The sequence below is a fragment of the Arachis stenosperma genome, chromosome 2 (assembly GCF_014773155.1).
Source record: "Arachis stenosperma cultivar V10309 chromosome 2, arast.V10309.gnm1.PFL2, whole genome shotgun sequence".
NCBI lineage: Eukaryota > Viridiplantae > Streptophyta > Magnoliopsida > Fabales > Fabaceae > Arachis > Arachis stenosperma.
Window position 1 is genome coordinate 103,439,530 of NC_080378.1, and position 17,204 is coordinate 103,456,733.

At 28.6% G+C, this 17,204-nt stretch overlaps 1 protein-coding gene across 1 annotated transcript; it reads right to left on the reverse strand.

Annotated features, from left to right (window-relative positions):
- Nucleotides 1–5,937: 5,937 nt before the first annotated feature.
- Nucleotides 5,938–10,139, reverse strand: LOC130957402 (gamma-interferon-responsive lysosomal thiol protein-like). Its single transcript, XM_057884264.1, has 5 exons — nucleotides 9,755–10,139; nucleotides 7,781–7,846; nucleotides 7,432–7,569; nucleotides 6,373–6,465; nucleotides 5,938–6,195 (listed from the first exon to the last, which is right to left on the reverse strand). Exons 1-5 carry the CDS (start codon nucleotides 10,073–10,075, stop codon nucleotides 6,025–6,027), a joined length of 789 nt encoding a protein of 262 aa, XP_057740247.1. The 5' UTR covers nucleotides 10,076–10,139; the 3' UTR covers nucleotides 5,938–6,024.
- Nucleotides 10,140–17,204: the final 7,065 nt, after the last annotated feature.

Below are 17,204 nucleotides of genomic sequence, written 5' to 3' on the forward strand. Positions count from 1 at the left end.
TAGAAAGAAGAAAAGCAATGGAAGTAATGTGTGATATAAATTATAATCAATTAAAATCAATTAATCCCACTTTCCATGCTTTTGCCTTGTAACGTGCATATCTCAATAAATGCCATCAAATCACTTTGCAATTTCTCTTTCATGTTACCAAGGCAATTAATTCTAATTTGAATTCCATCACCTATAAAGATTGGCATCCGTGGAAGCATGCACTTATAACAAATTGGATTTCACCATGTTTAAGAATTTGCTTAACCATTGGGCTCTATTTCCTTTTTAATTTTCGGACCAACCTCTTTGTTGGGCTTCAAGTATATTTTCCTGGCCCAATAACCATAACCATAATTCAGCCTCTTAATATAACATTGTTGTACAAGCTGAATGTATTTGTTAGCATAATTGGGCTTTCTAATTTTTCTTTCTTTCGACCCAATAATAAAATCTGCAAGTAACAAAATTATTAATTAACATATGTTTCATGAAAATCAAATTAATAATATTGTAATTAATATAATTAATAATATTTAGTCATCACAAATATTAATTTAGAGTTTTCCAAACTCATCATAATGCTACCATGAGAACGGTACATAAGTAATCCAACATTCTAATTATAATGTTTCTAGTTAATTTAAAAAAAAAAAAGAAAAAAGTAAAAGAAGTAACATATCTTCATACATTTAAATATTAAATCTTTGACCAGTATAGTTACTAATATATAATTTTAACGTTATTTTATATATTCATTAGCTGTATAACTTATATTTCGAAAAGGGTATCCATCATCATTATACACAGCAGCACCAAAAAAAAAAAAAAAGAAATCATCATTATACACAAGTAATAATACTCAACCTAACAATTTGATATGTTAGTAAATTAATTGGTTCATTTCCTAAGTTTTACTAGTTTGATAAATATAGCTAAAGGCCTATTTTTTCTGTTTTCTTTTTATAGAATGAGGGCCATAAATACAATAAAACAAATTCTAAGGATATAGAAGCTAAAACGTCATAAAAAGCCTTTTTTTTTGTTATGTTGTTATCTTCATATAAATTGTCTTTTATTATATATTCCTTTGCTCTTCTCTCTGGCTTATCTTACAACGCGCAAATTGCGTAAATTCTTTTTGTCCTTCACAATGTTTTTGGTTTAATTTTTATTTTCTTTTTTGGCTTTCATGAAATATCATATTCAAGTAGAAGTATACAAGATTTTAAAACTTTATGCTATCTGTGACACCAATTCTTCCTATCCGGTGATGGTGAAATTTATGGTAATGGTTGGATACTTGGATGATACAATAAATTTGATATATTGATTATATTTTTGGAGCCATGAAATATTTTTATATTTATTCGAGCAACTACAAAAATATTGATGAATTATTTATAAAAGAACTTTACATTGATATAGTAGAAATTAAACGTACTACGTCTTTATATAAAGAATGAGTTTATTAATGATCAATTATATCAGAAATTAATTTAATAATAGAATAAAAAGTGGTGTAATTTAAATATATTGGCATATGGTGTGTTACGTATAAATGTGGTTCTGTAAGTTTACAAATCTGCAAAACACAATCCATGTTTAGCAGAAAAGAAAAAAAAAAAGTAAATTGGTTCCTGCAAAATATAACCTGCATTTTGTTAGGAGGTGAAACCACAATGCCAAACATATTCTCCTGCAGACTAGACCTGGACTTAGAAGATGTCAAATGCAACCTGCATTTTGCATATTCTCAGCGCAAAACGTAAACTGCATTTTGCAAGATGCAAGATTACATGTTGGACATGTGTATGTGAGGGGTTTTTATATCTATGTTTTGCATTTGATTGTGAAGGAATGAGAGGAAGTGTTTGTTTTTGTGTTTTGTGAGTGAAGGAAGGAAGAAGTACTACCCGCATCCTTTAGCATTATAAGGAATAGTGTAATTATCGACAGCTGTATTTTTGTCGATATTTATCAACGGCTTGTCGTCGATGAAATAAAAAAATATTTGAAATAAAATATTAAAATCGACGACCAAGTCGTCTATTATTTTGACGACCTTATATTTTCTTTTAAATCGATGGATGAGTCGTCTATTTTAATATTTGTAATATCGACGGTTTTCCTTATCGATAAATTTAAACAGTGGAGATTCCTTTCGAAATTAAATAGATGGTATAGATTATTATATAAAATAGATAGTTAAGAGGTTGATTTTTGTTTTAACTGAAATCGACGAAGCTGTCGTCGATTTTTATCAATAAAAAATTACACCCGTGTTTGCTTCCCACGTCCCTCGTTTTACCCATATTTTTCCATAGAAATTAACGCCAATTCGCCTTCTCCATTTCACCTTCGTCATTTCACCAACCTTTCCTCTCCACCACTGTTGCGCCGTCTTCGTTCCGCTGCTCCCACACCTGTCACTGTCGCTCTGTTGCACTAGTGTCACTGTCTTTCTCGTTATAAATCTCTTCAGGTGCAACATAATAGAGCTCTTAACTACAATCATGATGAAGAAAAACAATAGTGCCGAAGAAGAACAACTAGATCTGACTGAAACTGCAATTGAGATCTTGTTTCAACTTGATCTCTCAGAAAATCATATCAAGAAGCTAATCAAGAGCATACACAATACTGCTTTTGAAATTGGCATTTACGGTTTCAAATCCGATCTAGTTGATCAGCGTGAAAACCGAAATGTTGTTTGAAATCACGAAAGTGATACGCGACCGTATATCGCCGCAACATTTCCTTCACCTATGAAATGCGAACCACCATTAGTCGGTCAAGGCTAAATAAAGAAATAGTAATGGTAACTTTAATTAACAAACATAATATACTTATATTCGCATACTTAGGAAATTCTGAGGCATGGATGGCTGCAAGATCCAGAGTTCGCATAAAAGACAAAATACCAAACGGGTGCTGGTTGACAAGTGCATCTGCTTCATTTTGCACTGCCAGATTGTCTGCCACGTCTCCGTCATCGTTTTGTCATCGACTTCATAGTTAGCTTCGAATTCCTTTTCACTATCGTTGTTATTTTTTTCCTAATTTATATCCCCGAACTCATCCATATTCACCTCCTCGCCAACGGCGTCCAGCCGCATATGCTGTTTAAACTCAACGTACAACTCTATTGTTGGCATGTGAAATCGGGTTTGTTGATAAATATAGAATATCTGCTGCATACATGCGTCGTCAGTGATGGACATTATTTGAAACTGTATCAGTTCATCAAATACTTGTACATGATTCCTATATAAAATGTTGCTCACCCTCTTTGAAATGTGACTTTGTATGTTCTCACAAAGACTATTTTACAACTCTACAAAACTCATGGTTCATGGAATAGCAAAGAAAAACAGACATTCACAAATAAAAGTCACTCTTTGATGTATGTTTGATATAATTTCACCGTTATAATACACATATAAATTTATAATACCTTACATAACTTCAACTCCACCTCATTCAACTTTTTTGACACTACTAATTGTAAAAAAAAAAAAAAAAAAAAAAAAAAAAAAAAAAAAAAAACCTCACAAATATAAAAGACAAAAGAATGGAATTGAAGTATATATGAAAGACAGAAGAATTGACAATGATATTTATAGACCAGATTTTTTATTAAAATATTTTTTAAATTAAAACGCAAACTGCATTTTATAACTTAAAAAAAAGTATATGAGTAAAACGCACCCTACGTTTTGTAGGTTACATATTTATAGAAAAATATTAAAACTTTAAACGTAATTTATGTTTTGCAAGCTTTAAATTTTAAAAAATTGAAAAAAACAAATCGCTACTTACATTTTGTACTAACATTTTATACATCCATTTTAACATCAAACTCCACAATTTTTTTCATATAAAAAAATATCAGCCATTTATATCAAACAATTTTTTTTCTCCCTATACAAGTTTATTTAGAGAGCATTTATGCCAATGAGATATGATTTGAATAAGCTTTTTTCTTATCAATTGAGGAAAAGGCCTTTCGGTTGCTATGTACCAATGGCATTTGAATATATATAGGTCATCTTTTCCCTATCAACTTTTATACTATTTTTGGATAGAATTTGACGAGGGAGTTAAATTTTTTTAGTCAATATATATCATCAATTATTTTTTTTCAACTTTAATTTTAAATCATAAATATTAAATTTTAATTTTATATTTTAAATTTTAATATTAAAATTTAGATTCTTCAACCATAAAAAATAAAACTAATTTTATAATAAAATATAATTAACATTGACTAAAAAAAATTGCCCCTATATTTTTTCGTTGAATATTCCAATATTTCTGCTCATTCAATTACAATTGAAAAGCAAAAGTGCAAGTTGTAAAGAACACCTCATTTTTTTCCTTCTCAATACATGATTATGTCTTTCCAGGCCACTCATAATTTGAAAAAAAAAACCTCATTCTATATAGAGATTAGACAGATTAAATTATTTACTTACATTAAAAACAGAAATAGCACGTATAAAAATATAATTAAAATAGATCATAAAGATAATTATATATAATGAGTAGATGGTAAGAACTTGAATTTATTATAGTTTTAAGATTAGATTAAATGATTATTTACACTTGGTTGTTATTGAATTGATGATAGCATTCTCTCAAAATATATTAAAATTTATGAATTTTTTACTTAGTGGTAATAAAAAATCCTCTACTCTTTTAAACAAGTAAAATATGAATCGCACTTAATTCTTATATGCATATAAAATAATAAGCAAGGATATCTTTATATATTTGCATACAAAATACTTCAGATGATATTCAAAGAACACATACAATAATATTTTTAATGTACGTGACTTTCAGTCAAAGGGTACAATGCTTTATAACCATCAACATTTTTATATTTGAAGAAAACTAGGAGTGTCAAAATTTTTTGAAATGCGGGGATTCTTGCGGGAACTGCTCTAAACGGGGCCTCGAAGGCTAGAAATTTTTTTTGTGGGGATGGGAATAGAAACTAAAATCCTCTGAAATAGGTGTGGAGATCCGAACGAGGATCTCCGTTCCGTCCCCGATAATTTCTCGAATTCTTGAGTTTATTTAAATATCATTAATTTATTATTTCTAATATAGGGACTTTTTCGTAATTTTGCCTATTGAAAATCTTAACACTACCTTATTGAATGTCTTTCATTCTCTCCTACTATTCCACTTAGCGCCGTTTCCAAGCCCCAACTTTTTAGAAAAGTTCAAAACTCCCAATCCCCTGTAATTGTGTCCACAGTCACAGCCATAGCAGCATATCCCCTCGTCAGTCGCTACCGGCCACTCTTCCTGCTCAGTGCTTATTCTCTTATGGATTATGATTTGCTATGGTGTATTTCTGGACTTATAATCTTGGATAAGATTGTTTGTAATCATGTTTTGCCGTTTGTTTTTTTTTTATTTTTTACTATAATTTTTATATAAATGTTCAATATAGGGAGATGGAGAATGAGACTCCGCGAAAAACACGGAGAACGCGGAAAATGGGAATGGGAACGATTATCCCCCATGACAGAGATCGGAGCAGAAATGGAAATTAATTCTAGGAGCGAAAACGGGGAACAGGGAGGCATTGACATCTCTAAAAAAAATGAAAAGCAGTTAGTAATTGTATAATTAATTAATATTAAAAAATATCTTTCAAGTTTATAATACTAAAAAGCCCTTAAAATTAGGAAATAGTATGTAATAAGAAGAAAAGATGGAATTAGGGTAGTTTATGTTGAGAAACCAACAAAAGAGAATTTATATTTTTTTGTTTAATGTGTATTATTAATACCTTTTACTATTGATTAAGAAGGAGAGGTTAAATATATATATAGAATATATGAAAAAAGAGAGAGTCTAATTAAAGAAATTCAACATCTACATATATATATAAGATCATATGAAATTCTTACATGAGATAATATTCTATATTCTTGTATAAGAAGTACATAAATCAAACCAAAATTCCAACATCACTTTCATGGAGATTTATTTACTGCTTGGTCTTTTGAGCAGTCACTATGGTAGTGTCAGATTTTTCACATGACCTACATAACAAACCGGTTTTTGAAATGAATTGTTTCCATCCTTCATCATATCATAAGTTCTTGTTGAAAGTGATCTACAACCATCTGGTTTTGACTTGCCCTTGTAAGCCTTGCAAATATACTTCACAAAATTAGGGTAGTCCTAAAACAACCACAACAAGTTAAAGAGAGTTAATTAATAATATAACAAGTCCAAAACTAGTTGAAAACTCACGTGTAATTAAGTAATTAATAGTTGAAAATTGTTAGATAATAATTTAGTCAAATAATTATACGTGAGTTTTTATTGTAAAACAATGTTTCCTTAACAATCACAAACCTCTTGAAGTGCTTGATTGTTGACAACTACCCATGGAACAAATCTATGGGGTGGATTAAGCTGAGTAGTTTCCTGAGCAAACTTTTGTTCAATCTATAAAATAATAAAAATTAGCACCAAAAGAACTTTTAAGCTAGAATAAAAGAGAGGGAAAATAACTTGGTTTACTCATTTCTACCTTTTAGTTGTACAAAAAATAAAATTAACAATATAATACAATTCAAATAAAAGATATTATTATATATATTTTTTTATTTAATTTTAAAATTTTGCTACTTATCTTTATAATTTATATTTTCATTTCTCTTCCTTCTTCAAATATTTATTACATATAATTTAGAGAGAATACTAATTTTGTGATTAAAAGTTAAAATCAAAATTCAATTATTTTTCAAAAAAATCATTTTGAGTTAATTTTATAAATGTCAATATAAATTTTTTTTATTCTAATATCTAATTATATTTTTATATACATAGATAAAAAATATTATTTTTAAATAGTAAACATAAAAATTAATTATTTCTATTTGTACAACAAACTTAATACCTAATCAAATGTAAAAGTATACGTGTTAAATTCTTTTAAATTTTAGATAACGAATGTTAAAATTAATTATTAGTAAAAAATTAAACTCTTTCACATGAAAATAATAACTAAAAATTTTATTATTTGATTTTTTTATTTACGAAGATCTTAGTTTTCTTAGTCGATAGAACTTTTGATTTCTATGATCTTTTTGTAAAAATAGTTTAATTCTATAAATTTTTTGTATTATAATCTATAATGTTAAAACAAAACCAATATAATTTTAAAAAATTTATATTCCCATAATAAAAATTACGATAAAAATACTAGTTGTTGAATAAAATGTGGATTCCCTTTGATGCAACAATTATTAGGCATTTATAGAGTAGCCATTAACAAATTGGCATTTCAACTAAATATACACAATATACAAGACAAAAATAAATATGCAAGACATAACTGAAAAATATCATGTGATGGATATGCCATATCAAATGAAAGTTAAGCAATAAAAATGATATAAAATAACTAACATTTTTGCCATTGCCATTTGTATAACAGTCCAAGGGTAATTTGGCCAATCCAGTGATTTGGAAGCAATTAACCCATTGGTTTTGCCTTCCCTCTAAGGTCAGATTCTCTATGCAGTGTATAAATCTAAAATGTTGTGCCTGCATTACAACTATATATTATTAGTCAATTAGAACTATATAAGTAGACACAGTTAATAATAAAAAGAAAATGCTTTATGAATTAACTATATGAAAATACTTATGCAAATTACACTACTGTTGGAATCTGAAAGTGTTGTGCATTATGTATGTTGCGACATAATCATATAGTTAATTAAATTCGCTGTTAAATATATATTAGGGATCCTACCACATTAGGGTATACTGTAACAGCACAGGCCTCAATTGTATTCAGAAAGCATTCATCATTTCCATGCTGCAATTACAAAGAAAGAAAAAAAATGTTGGATGTAAAGACAAAACAAATTAAAACACATCCGTATGAAAAGTAAACGATTTTCATTACTACAAAAATAATAAGCTAAAGACATTGTTAATAAACATTATTTTCTCCTTTTTTTAATGATTATGTCCTCTTAAAAAGTAGTTTTTTTTTTCAGATGGATTAGATAACTTTTAATTCTAGATATTACAACAACATTACAACACTCACTCATATAATTATATTCTATATTCACATACACACTATTAAAATTTTTTATTTATTATTAATAATGAACTAAATTTCGAACCTAATTAAATGCAGTTGTTGCAATCCAAGCAATTTCACCACTTCTAACTATATGGTGTTGTGTGCCTCTCAAGTAGAAGGGTTTTTTTTTTTCGTCAATTGAATTGGACAATTCCTAATTTTAGGTATCGTATCACAGCACACTCGCACTACACATTCACTCACAATATTTAATGATTCATATTTAATATTTGGTGTACTCACTAAAATTTGAACCCAGTATATCAAGAAGTATATGATTTAACCAATTGAACTAATTGAACTAAGCCTCATTGAAAAATGGAAACATGTTTTATTTTTTCCCATAGAAACATAAGGAATTAGCCTTTTTTCTAATTTATCCACAAAACATGAAATACCAATAGGCCCAAATTGAAAACTTAAATATTTTTAGTATGGAATTTGTGTACATGTGAGCCCAAAATGTTAGTTTTGTATTGCAGGCCCCGCATTAAATTGTACAGTTATAGAAAAGAGTAAAAAGAATGTCTAAAAAATAAAGAGTAATTAAGGGATGACCTAAAAAGAGTAAAAAGTAAAAACTGACTAAAAGAGTAAAAAAGCTGAAAATGAAGTAAAAGAAGAGACGTGTGTTCTCTTTTGTTTTTGGTAACAAGGGGGGCATATTGAATTATTGATCTTGATAAAAATTAAAAGTAAATATTTAATATTATTAACCGATTGGTGGATTGTTGGAGAAATTAGATGGGGGCAAGAAGACAGCAGGGGCAAGAATTTATTAGAGGGGCAGTGCCATTAATTCATGATAATATTAAAAATGTTATTAGAACAATATGAAAGTATGAATCATAATATTTATTTATTATATATTTCTTGTTAACCAGCATTTTTTTTCCTTAGAGAAATAACCCATCAATAATACTTTTTTTCTAACAAAAGAAAAATCTGATAGAAAAATATGAGAAAACCAAAGGAATTGTATTATTTATACATTTAACCTATGAGTATTTATTAACACAGACAGAGTTCAATCCGGAGAAAATAAGATTGTGTTTGATATCTGTTTTATTTTTTTATTTTTAATCTTTTTCATAATTTTATGAATAAAAGAAAGTAAAATTAAAAAAGTTTTTATTTATTTTTTTTATAAAATTCTAAAATAAAAAATATTAAAAAATAAAAATACAAACTAAATGCAACCTAAAAATCTATCTAATCATACTCAAATTTAAATGATAATTAACAAAGTGAATATTGACATAGCATTTTTGTTTTTGGAAAAAAAATATATATATAAAAATACTTCTCCATCTAAAATGAAGACTTGCCAAAAGTGAAAAGATTCAAAGAATAGACACAAATCATACTTCATGAGCCACAACAACAATGTTAGAACATGAAATAAAAAAGAAATTAAAATAAATGGAATACACATAATAATAAGTAGATAGTTAGTAATGGTTAAGTATGATTTTGGTAGGCTAAAAAATTTTTTCGTCTTTTTTTTTATAGAAAATCGTCGTGAGATTTAATTTGGTTTTAAATAGTCATTAACTTAAGAACTAAAATCATACTTAACTCTTAATAATAATAATAATAATAATAATAATAATAATAATAAATAAATTAAACCTGACAAAGAAAAGTGCCATCAGGTGCAAGCCAAGCATTACCCCAAGGCACCAATCTGAGATTAACAATGTTGATAAGATCTGTTTGGAAGAGCTTGACAAGATGGTTGACTATGAAGTCACCACAAAAGGGACATAGACTCTCATAGTATAGTGACAATGTTACCTTATTATTATTATTGTCTTGTGATGATGATGAAGAAGAGGGTGCTACAAAGAGTAGTAGCAAGAGCAAAAGAGGAAGAAGAAGAAGCAAGCAAAAGTAGAAGAATGAACGAGGAGGAGGCAAGGAATAATGAAGAAAAGAAGGCATCTTCATCATCTTTGGTATAACAAGAACAAACTAAGATTCATACACTCCACACTTTTATTTTTATCATTATTATTGGCTCTGTCATTAATGATATGCAAGTAAGGTATCTACTCTATGGCCCTATCATTCAAAAGGTCAACAGTTTTTTTTTTTTTGAAAAAAAAAGTATTATAAGAAAAAGGATATAGTGAAAAATTAAACTTATTAGTGATGAGTTTACATACAATATGAACAATAAAAACTTAAAACAATGTATGAAAGAGAGTTAAAATGTTAAATATTGAAAGTAAAAGTTTGATATACAATTGATAGAATGTTGGTGAGTGATGGTTTTATTGTTAAGAAAAATATAGATAGACAATGAGAATATTAAAGAGTGTGAATAATGAATATATCGGATGTTCAATTCAATAGATATACAGATGATTATGTTCATTATTTTTAATTAGATGGTTATTTCTTTTGATTCGATTTACTCATGTATAGTTAATATTGACTAGATGTTCTATTTACTAGGTGTGCAGATGGTTATTTTAATATTAATATTTAGGAGATAATTTATGGGTGGAGTATTTTTTTATTTTATTGGGTTAATTCTAGAGCCCATTGTTTACAAAAGTCATTGTCTACCTAACAAAACCATATTGTTATCATTTGGAATATTTAGTTGAAAATGAATGATAGAATCTTCAGGAATCAAGAAACAAGTATGGAAAAAATAGTCAATAAATCGATTAGAAATTACAAAAAGTTAAGTGATATTTGATATTTTAGGTTGTTGATGATATTTGTCAAAGATAATTAAAAATCAATTTATTTTATCTTATCTGTCTAATACTTTTTTTTATGCTCTATCTTGTTGTGTTAAATTTTTTTATTTTAAGAAAAAAAGTTTGATATACAAAAATCACATCAATCCTATATGCTAAATTGCTAATAAGGTTTTGAAATTTTTTTATATAGTGAATTAATCAAATTTCTCTATTTCTTAAAAACATTAAAGATAGGTAAATATTTGGGAGTCAATATTTGTTGTGACAAAAAAGAAATTATTAGCTAATATAAATTTAAATATAAAATAAATACAAGAAAAAATATTAGTCATTTAATATTTATTTTTAAGATAAACATGTGTTTTTGGCAAGTAAATGTAATTAGCTATTATATTGTAATCTAACAAATTTTAATTAGTTGGAAATATAATGTTATATATTATTTTTTCTTTTTTCGTTTTACAATTATTTTACACTTTCAAGCAAGTCCTTGTATATATTGTGTCTGAATGTAATTGGTGGTGCATGATGCCTCGTTGACTAACCATGGTCTTTTAATGCTCTTCCATCATCTAGAAGAGGTGCATCTTGTTATTGATACAATTACAATGACAAAGAAATGTGTTAAGAGAAAGGGGTTAGATGTAAATTCTCCTAGACAAAGCTGAAGGAGGGAGAAGGGAGAGAAAAAAAAAAATCTAAGATTTTCAGAGACTAAAAAGAAATGAGAATTTTGAACGACAATAAATGAACTCTTCCCAACATGTGTTTTCTTTATTAAAATTAGGTGGATACTCACATAAAGTGAGTTTAAAACCTTTTTTATAAAGATTTTTAGGTGTTACAATGTGATTGGATATACATATTAAATTAATGGGGTTAGTTTGAGAAGTTTTAAAAGTTTTTTTTTAAGTTTTTGACTTATGAAAAAATAATATTAATATTTGGTATAATTTTTAAAATTAAATTGTAGTTTTTTAAAAAGTTATTTAAATATTTATAAAAAGGTTAAAAAAATAATATATCTCATAATAAAATATTTTTTATCACATTTTTTTAAAATAAACACTTTAAAACTAAAAAATCAAATACAAAATAACTTATTTATAAACTATTTTTTAATATAAACATTTATTATTTAAATTATTTTTTAAAAAGAACTTAATAATTTAAGTTTTAAAAATAAAAAAAAACGTTTTTTTTATTTTAACAAAACTTGCAAATCCACTGCAGCCATTCAAGAAAGGCCAATTTTATAGTGTTTATAATTTTTTGTCTAAATTTTGTCTAACTTATTTTTTATAATAAATTTTAATTTTTTTAAAATTATTTATTCTTATATCTTTTAAATTAAATAATAATTTTTAATCTTTTTTAATAAATAGACACCACAACACCATAGCATCCAGGGAGGGACATATGGAAGGCGAGTGATGGCCTCGGTCCCTCCAACTTTTTCTAATAGTAATAAGTTATTATGTATAATTTAATTTTTTAAAAAATATTTATTATTTAGTCTAGTATAAATAAAAGTTCAGTCTAATTTAAATATTAATAATTTTTAATATCTAAAAAATAAGTAACAATATTAAAGAAATCTGAAAAAGATATTATTATTAATATTTTTTAATTAAATAAAAATTTTAAATCTCATAAAGTGAATTTTTTTTCTTCTTGTGGCCGTCTTTTTTTATTCATTTGGTATTAATTCTCTCTATTTTAACTGCTACAGTTAAGAAATCTTTTTCAACTATAAATATTGTGAAAAATAACTTAAAAACAAAATAAAAGATGAATTTTTTGCTAATTATCTTTTAATTATATTGAAAAAAAATTACTGAAAAAGTTGACACAAATTTTATTATCGGTGAATTTTATGATACGAAGATTCGACCACTTCATTAATAAAAAGTATACACATATTTTTTTATTTTAAAATATATTCTCTGTCAGTATATTTTTGTAATACATCTTATATTATATAATTTTTTTACATAATTTTTAATATTATATGTGTTTTTAGTCTTTTATAATATCATTTCTGAATAATTAACATCACCTTTAAGAAAAACTATATCCAACCCCAAGAGCAGTCATCTTCTTCTGACAAATTCGCTTTTTCATTCTGCATACTCTTCTTCTCCAGTTTTACTTTATTTCAATTGATCACATTGAATTTTTTTTTTTTACAATAATCGTTTGTACCTTATTTTTTATCGTTTAATTTTAATAAAATAAACGCTCAGTCTTTTATATTGTAAAATATTTTGATTTTGCTAAAGTTAGTGTACTAAAAGATTTATGCGAGTAAAAGATCTTAATTCTGCAAAAGATTACAGTCCTACACTTTAATTTTATGAGTAATCTTAATACTTGTGAGGCTGCTTATATCGAAATGTCGGAATATTTTGGCCTTTTTTATTCTTAATTTAATAGCAATGACTGGATGATAGGATTACCATGTGGCTGAAGTTTAGTTGTTTTTGAAAATCATTAGTACTCTTTGGCTTAACTCATTTATCAAAACTCTTAGGAAAGAGGACATTTGGACTTTTGTCAAATATTGATCTTATGGGTAAGGATACTGATCCTGTCGATGTAATGATTATTTTAATTTGAATAAGAGTTTACTAAGCTGTGAGGATCTTTGAATAATAGTTGCATATGACTAAATTTTTATTTTGGTCTCTGAAATTCACGTGATTATTTATTTTGGTTTTTAAAATTTAAAATTATCTATATTGGTCTTTTATATTTAAGTTTGGACACCAATATGGTCCCTCGACTCTTTCTAATGATGATTAGGCAAATAGAGTGCTGAGATAACACTCTTCCTGTCACGTTGGATGCTGTAATGGCTAGTTGATATGACGAGGGTTGTATTTGTATCCAATTTAGTCTCCCTTGTTAAAACTGTGTCATTATAACTCAGATAAATAATAAGATAATTAGGGTTTCAGGGACTAAATTGGATACAAATACAACTCTCGCCACGTCAGCTAGCCGTTGCAGCATCCAGCGTGATAGGGAGGGTGTCATCTTAGCACTTTGTTTGCCTTATCATCGCCGAAAATAGTCGAGTGACCACATACATTGGTGTCCGAACTTGAATCTGGAGGACCAATATAGGTAATTTTAAATTTCGGAGACCAAAATGAGTAATCGCGTAAATCTCAATGACCAAAATGGGGATTTTCAATTTTCGTAGAATGAAGATGGAAAAGATGCATGCTTGTGCTCTTTGGCGAATGGGTCGAATGAATTGGATGAAGCATCATCTTTAAAAGTTGAGTTAAACTTTAAAATGGTCTTTAAAATTAGTGTCGTATACTAAAATCGTTCTTGAGATTTTAATTGCATTAATTACGTTCCTGAGATTGATGAAAGTGCACCACGTTAGTTTCTAACTTATTTTTCATTAACGACGTGTGACATGGCTTGATGACGTAGGCTATTAGTGACACATGTCACTCCATAATTTGACAATGTGTAATGGTTGATGATGTAGTGACATGTGACATGCCGATGTAGAAGGTTGTGCCACATGTCACAATGCTATTTGGTCACGTGTCGGTTTGTGCCACGTGTCTCAACAGTATTCGTCTACATGTCGTCCATTATGTCATCATTATAGATGCACCAAATTAGTCCCTCACTTTGCATTAAGTGATGCATTTTAGTCCCTAAAATTTAATGTCGTACACCAAACTAGTCCCTTCACCAGCTTTTTGTCATCTTTTTTAAAATTTAAAATTTTCAATATCTTGAATGCACTTATTTCAATTCTATTTTTTTCATATATCGTTTAAATACAAGTGTTTTAATAAAAAAATTTAAAATTTTAATTTTAATTATATAATTTTTTTATAATAATTTAACATTGTAAATTTTGTAATATATAAGTATGTTGAGTTAAAACTCAAAGTACTCCCTAAAGTTACACTCAAGACTCATAGTAGTCCCTGAAATTAATAGTTACCCATATTCGTCCCTTAAGTTGCACTCCGGGACTCAAATTCGTCTTTCAGGCACATTTCGTCCATCTGGCGCCACCGGAAAGCTGAGCTGGACTCCTCCGTGACACGCTGGCCAGGTAACGGCTAACTGACGTGGATCAGTAAATTTTTATGGTGCAATTTGATCCCTAAATCAAAGTTAAAAACTCTAATCCCCAAATTTGATCATCATTTTCTACAGTAATCCCTCTCTTCTCTTCTCTTCTCTTCTCTTCTCCATTTTCAAATTAAACAAAATGGAATAAATAGAAAATTATTCGAGAATAGATATTATAAATTAGATGAAATAGTATAAGTATGGCTTCATGTCTTGGGCTGATGAAATAAGGCATCTGAAGGTAAGTGTATGTCACGAGTCTTACCTACTTCATAGTTGAGTTCAATTAAAACTTCAAAATATTATTTTATGAACATTGTGAATTCATATTGCTGTTGTGAATCAGGTAATGGCAAATGTTGACACACCTGCAGATGCACTAACAGCTAAATAGAATAGTGCCCAAAAAATTGGACTGTGCAGGACCGAACACATGGTAAAAAAAAAATAAAAATTTCAACTCCTTGGTTATAATTAAATGAAAAGTGTGCTCTCAATATTCCTATATATATATATATATATAGGAATAATGCATGCTCAATTGTTATGGCACTAAATATTTGAGAATTGTATGATGTTCTATTTTCAGTTTTTTGCTTCAGATGAGAGGATAAAAGCTATGAGGTTGATGATAGTAGCTATTACACCAAAATAGAGAAAAGCCATAATTGATCTGTTGCTACCTTATCAGAGATCAGATTTCGAAGGAATCTTCCACGCAATGAACGGTCTCCCAGTGACAATCTGATTGTTGGATCCTCCACGTCATGAGTTTATTCCCGAGGGTGAGTTGCATCATATTGTTAGGGAGCTAACTTCGGAGACAGAAATCAATGAAAATTTTTTTTTTTCTAGAATTGAAAAATGATCAAAAGTGTATCCCATGCTTAGTTGCCGAGGCTGCAGGTTTTCATCCCCCTAATTTATGGATTGATTCACAGCATTCATATTTGACTAGTGAATTTTCTATCAACAGGCTAGGAATATCATATCCGAAACTAACTGTGTTGAGTTAAGAAATTAACTAAATTATCTAGTGATGACAAACATTATTTTTAGGCAAAATAAATAATTAGTGTTGATTAATTGTATTTATTTTTACTAATTGTTTATTATTGTAGGCCAAAATTTAAATAGCCCAAATGGAATAAAAAGCAATTAGCAAGGATGATTGGGCTGAAAGCAAAAATCAGAAGCCTAAGAAAAAGCAAAAGATAGAAGCCAAAGAAATCAGATGGGCCAAACGGGTTACATGAACCAAACCGATCCAAGCCCGTATCCATCCCACAAAGCTTCTCTTCTTCAGAAAAGTAAGAAAGAGAACGAGAGTGAAAGAGCTTCTTCACCAAGCAAATCACCAAAGAAGCAAGAAAGAGAAACTAAGCTTGAAAGGCAGAAGTCATCTCAACAAATCCAAACCAAATCAAGCTTAGGTTAGAGGTAAATCTTTTCCTCATACATGCAACTCGGTCTCATCTCTTCTTCCCAACTCGCTGCTCTATCCGAAAATGGCATTCAAGAAAAAGTTGTGCTCTGCCCTATTCTGCTTCACATCTACGGTCACAAGTGATACTTGGGGACCAAGTAGTTTTTCAATGGCTAAGATCAAGTTGACCATGAGAAGATTTCTATGGTTACTGCTTTGTGGCTTTCGGTCAAGATGAGGAAGTCAGAGGGAAAGTTTCTATTCTGAGGATTAAAGAGAAAAAGTGAACATGTGGGTTGGTGAAGCTCAAGGCTCAAGGTGTTGACCTTGGAAGAAGAACCAAGCAACATACAAGGAGATAAAAAGAAGCTTGCTGTTCATTCAGAAGTAAGGAGAGAAAACCAGAGTTTGTGAGTTGAGTTCTGTAAAGTTCCTCTACTTGGATAATGCTCTCTTTCAAAGAAGCATTCGGCCAACACTGAAGAACTGTATCTGAGGTTTGCAAATCTGGTTTTGCACATAGCAAAGAGGCTGCTGATGAAGTCAATCTCCTTCATGTTTTACTGATTGTATTGTACTTTTCCAAGTTTATCTTTTTGTAATTTCTTGTGAGAAAAGGTATTGTGAGAAAGCTCAAGTAAAAGCCATGAGTGGAAAAAGGCTGAGTGATACACTTGAGAGAAAAGCCTAGAGTTATTTTTCTGATTTCTTTAGGTTGGCTAAGTGTCTTGTATCTTGTACCTGGTTGGTATCCCTTTCTTAGTTGGGTTAGCACTAAGAGTGAATAGTTAGGAGTTAGCATAGCCAATGTCAAGTTAGGATAGAA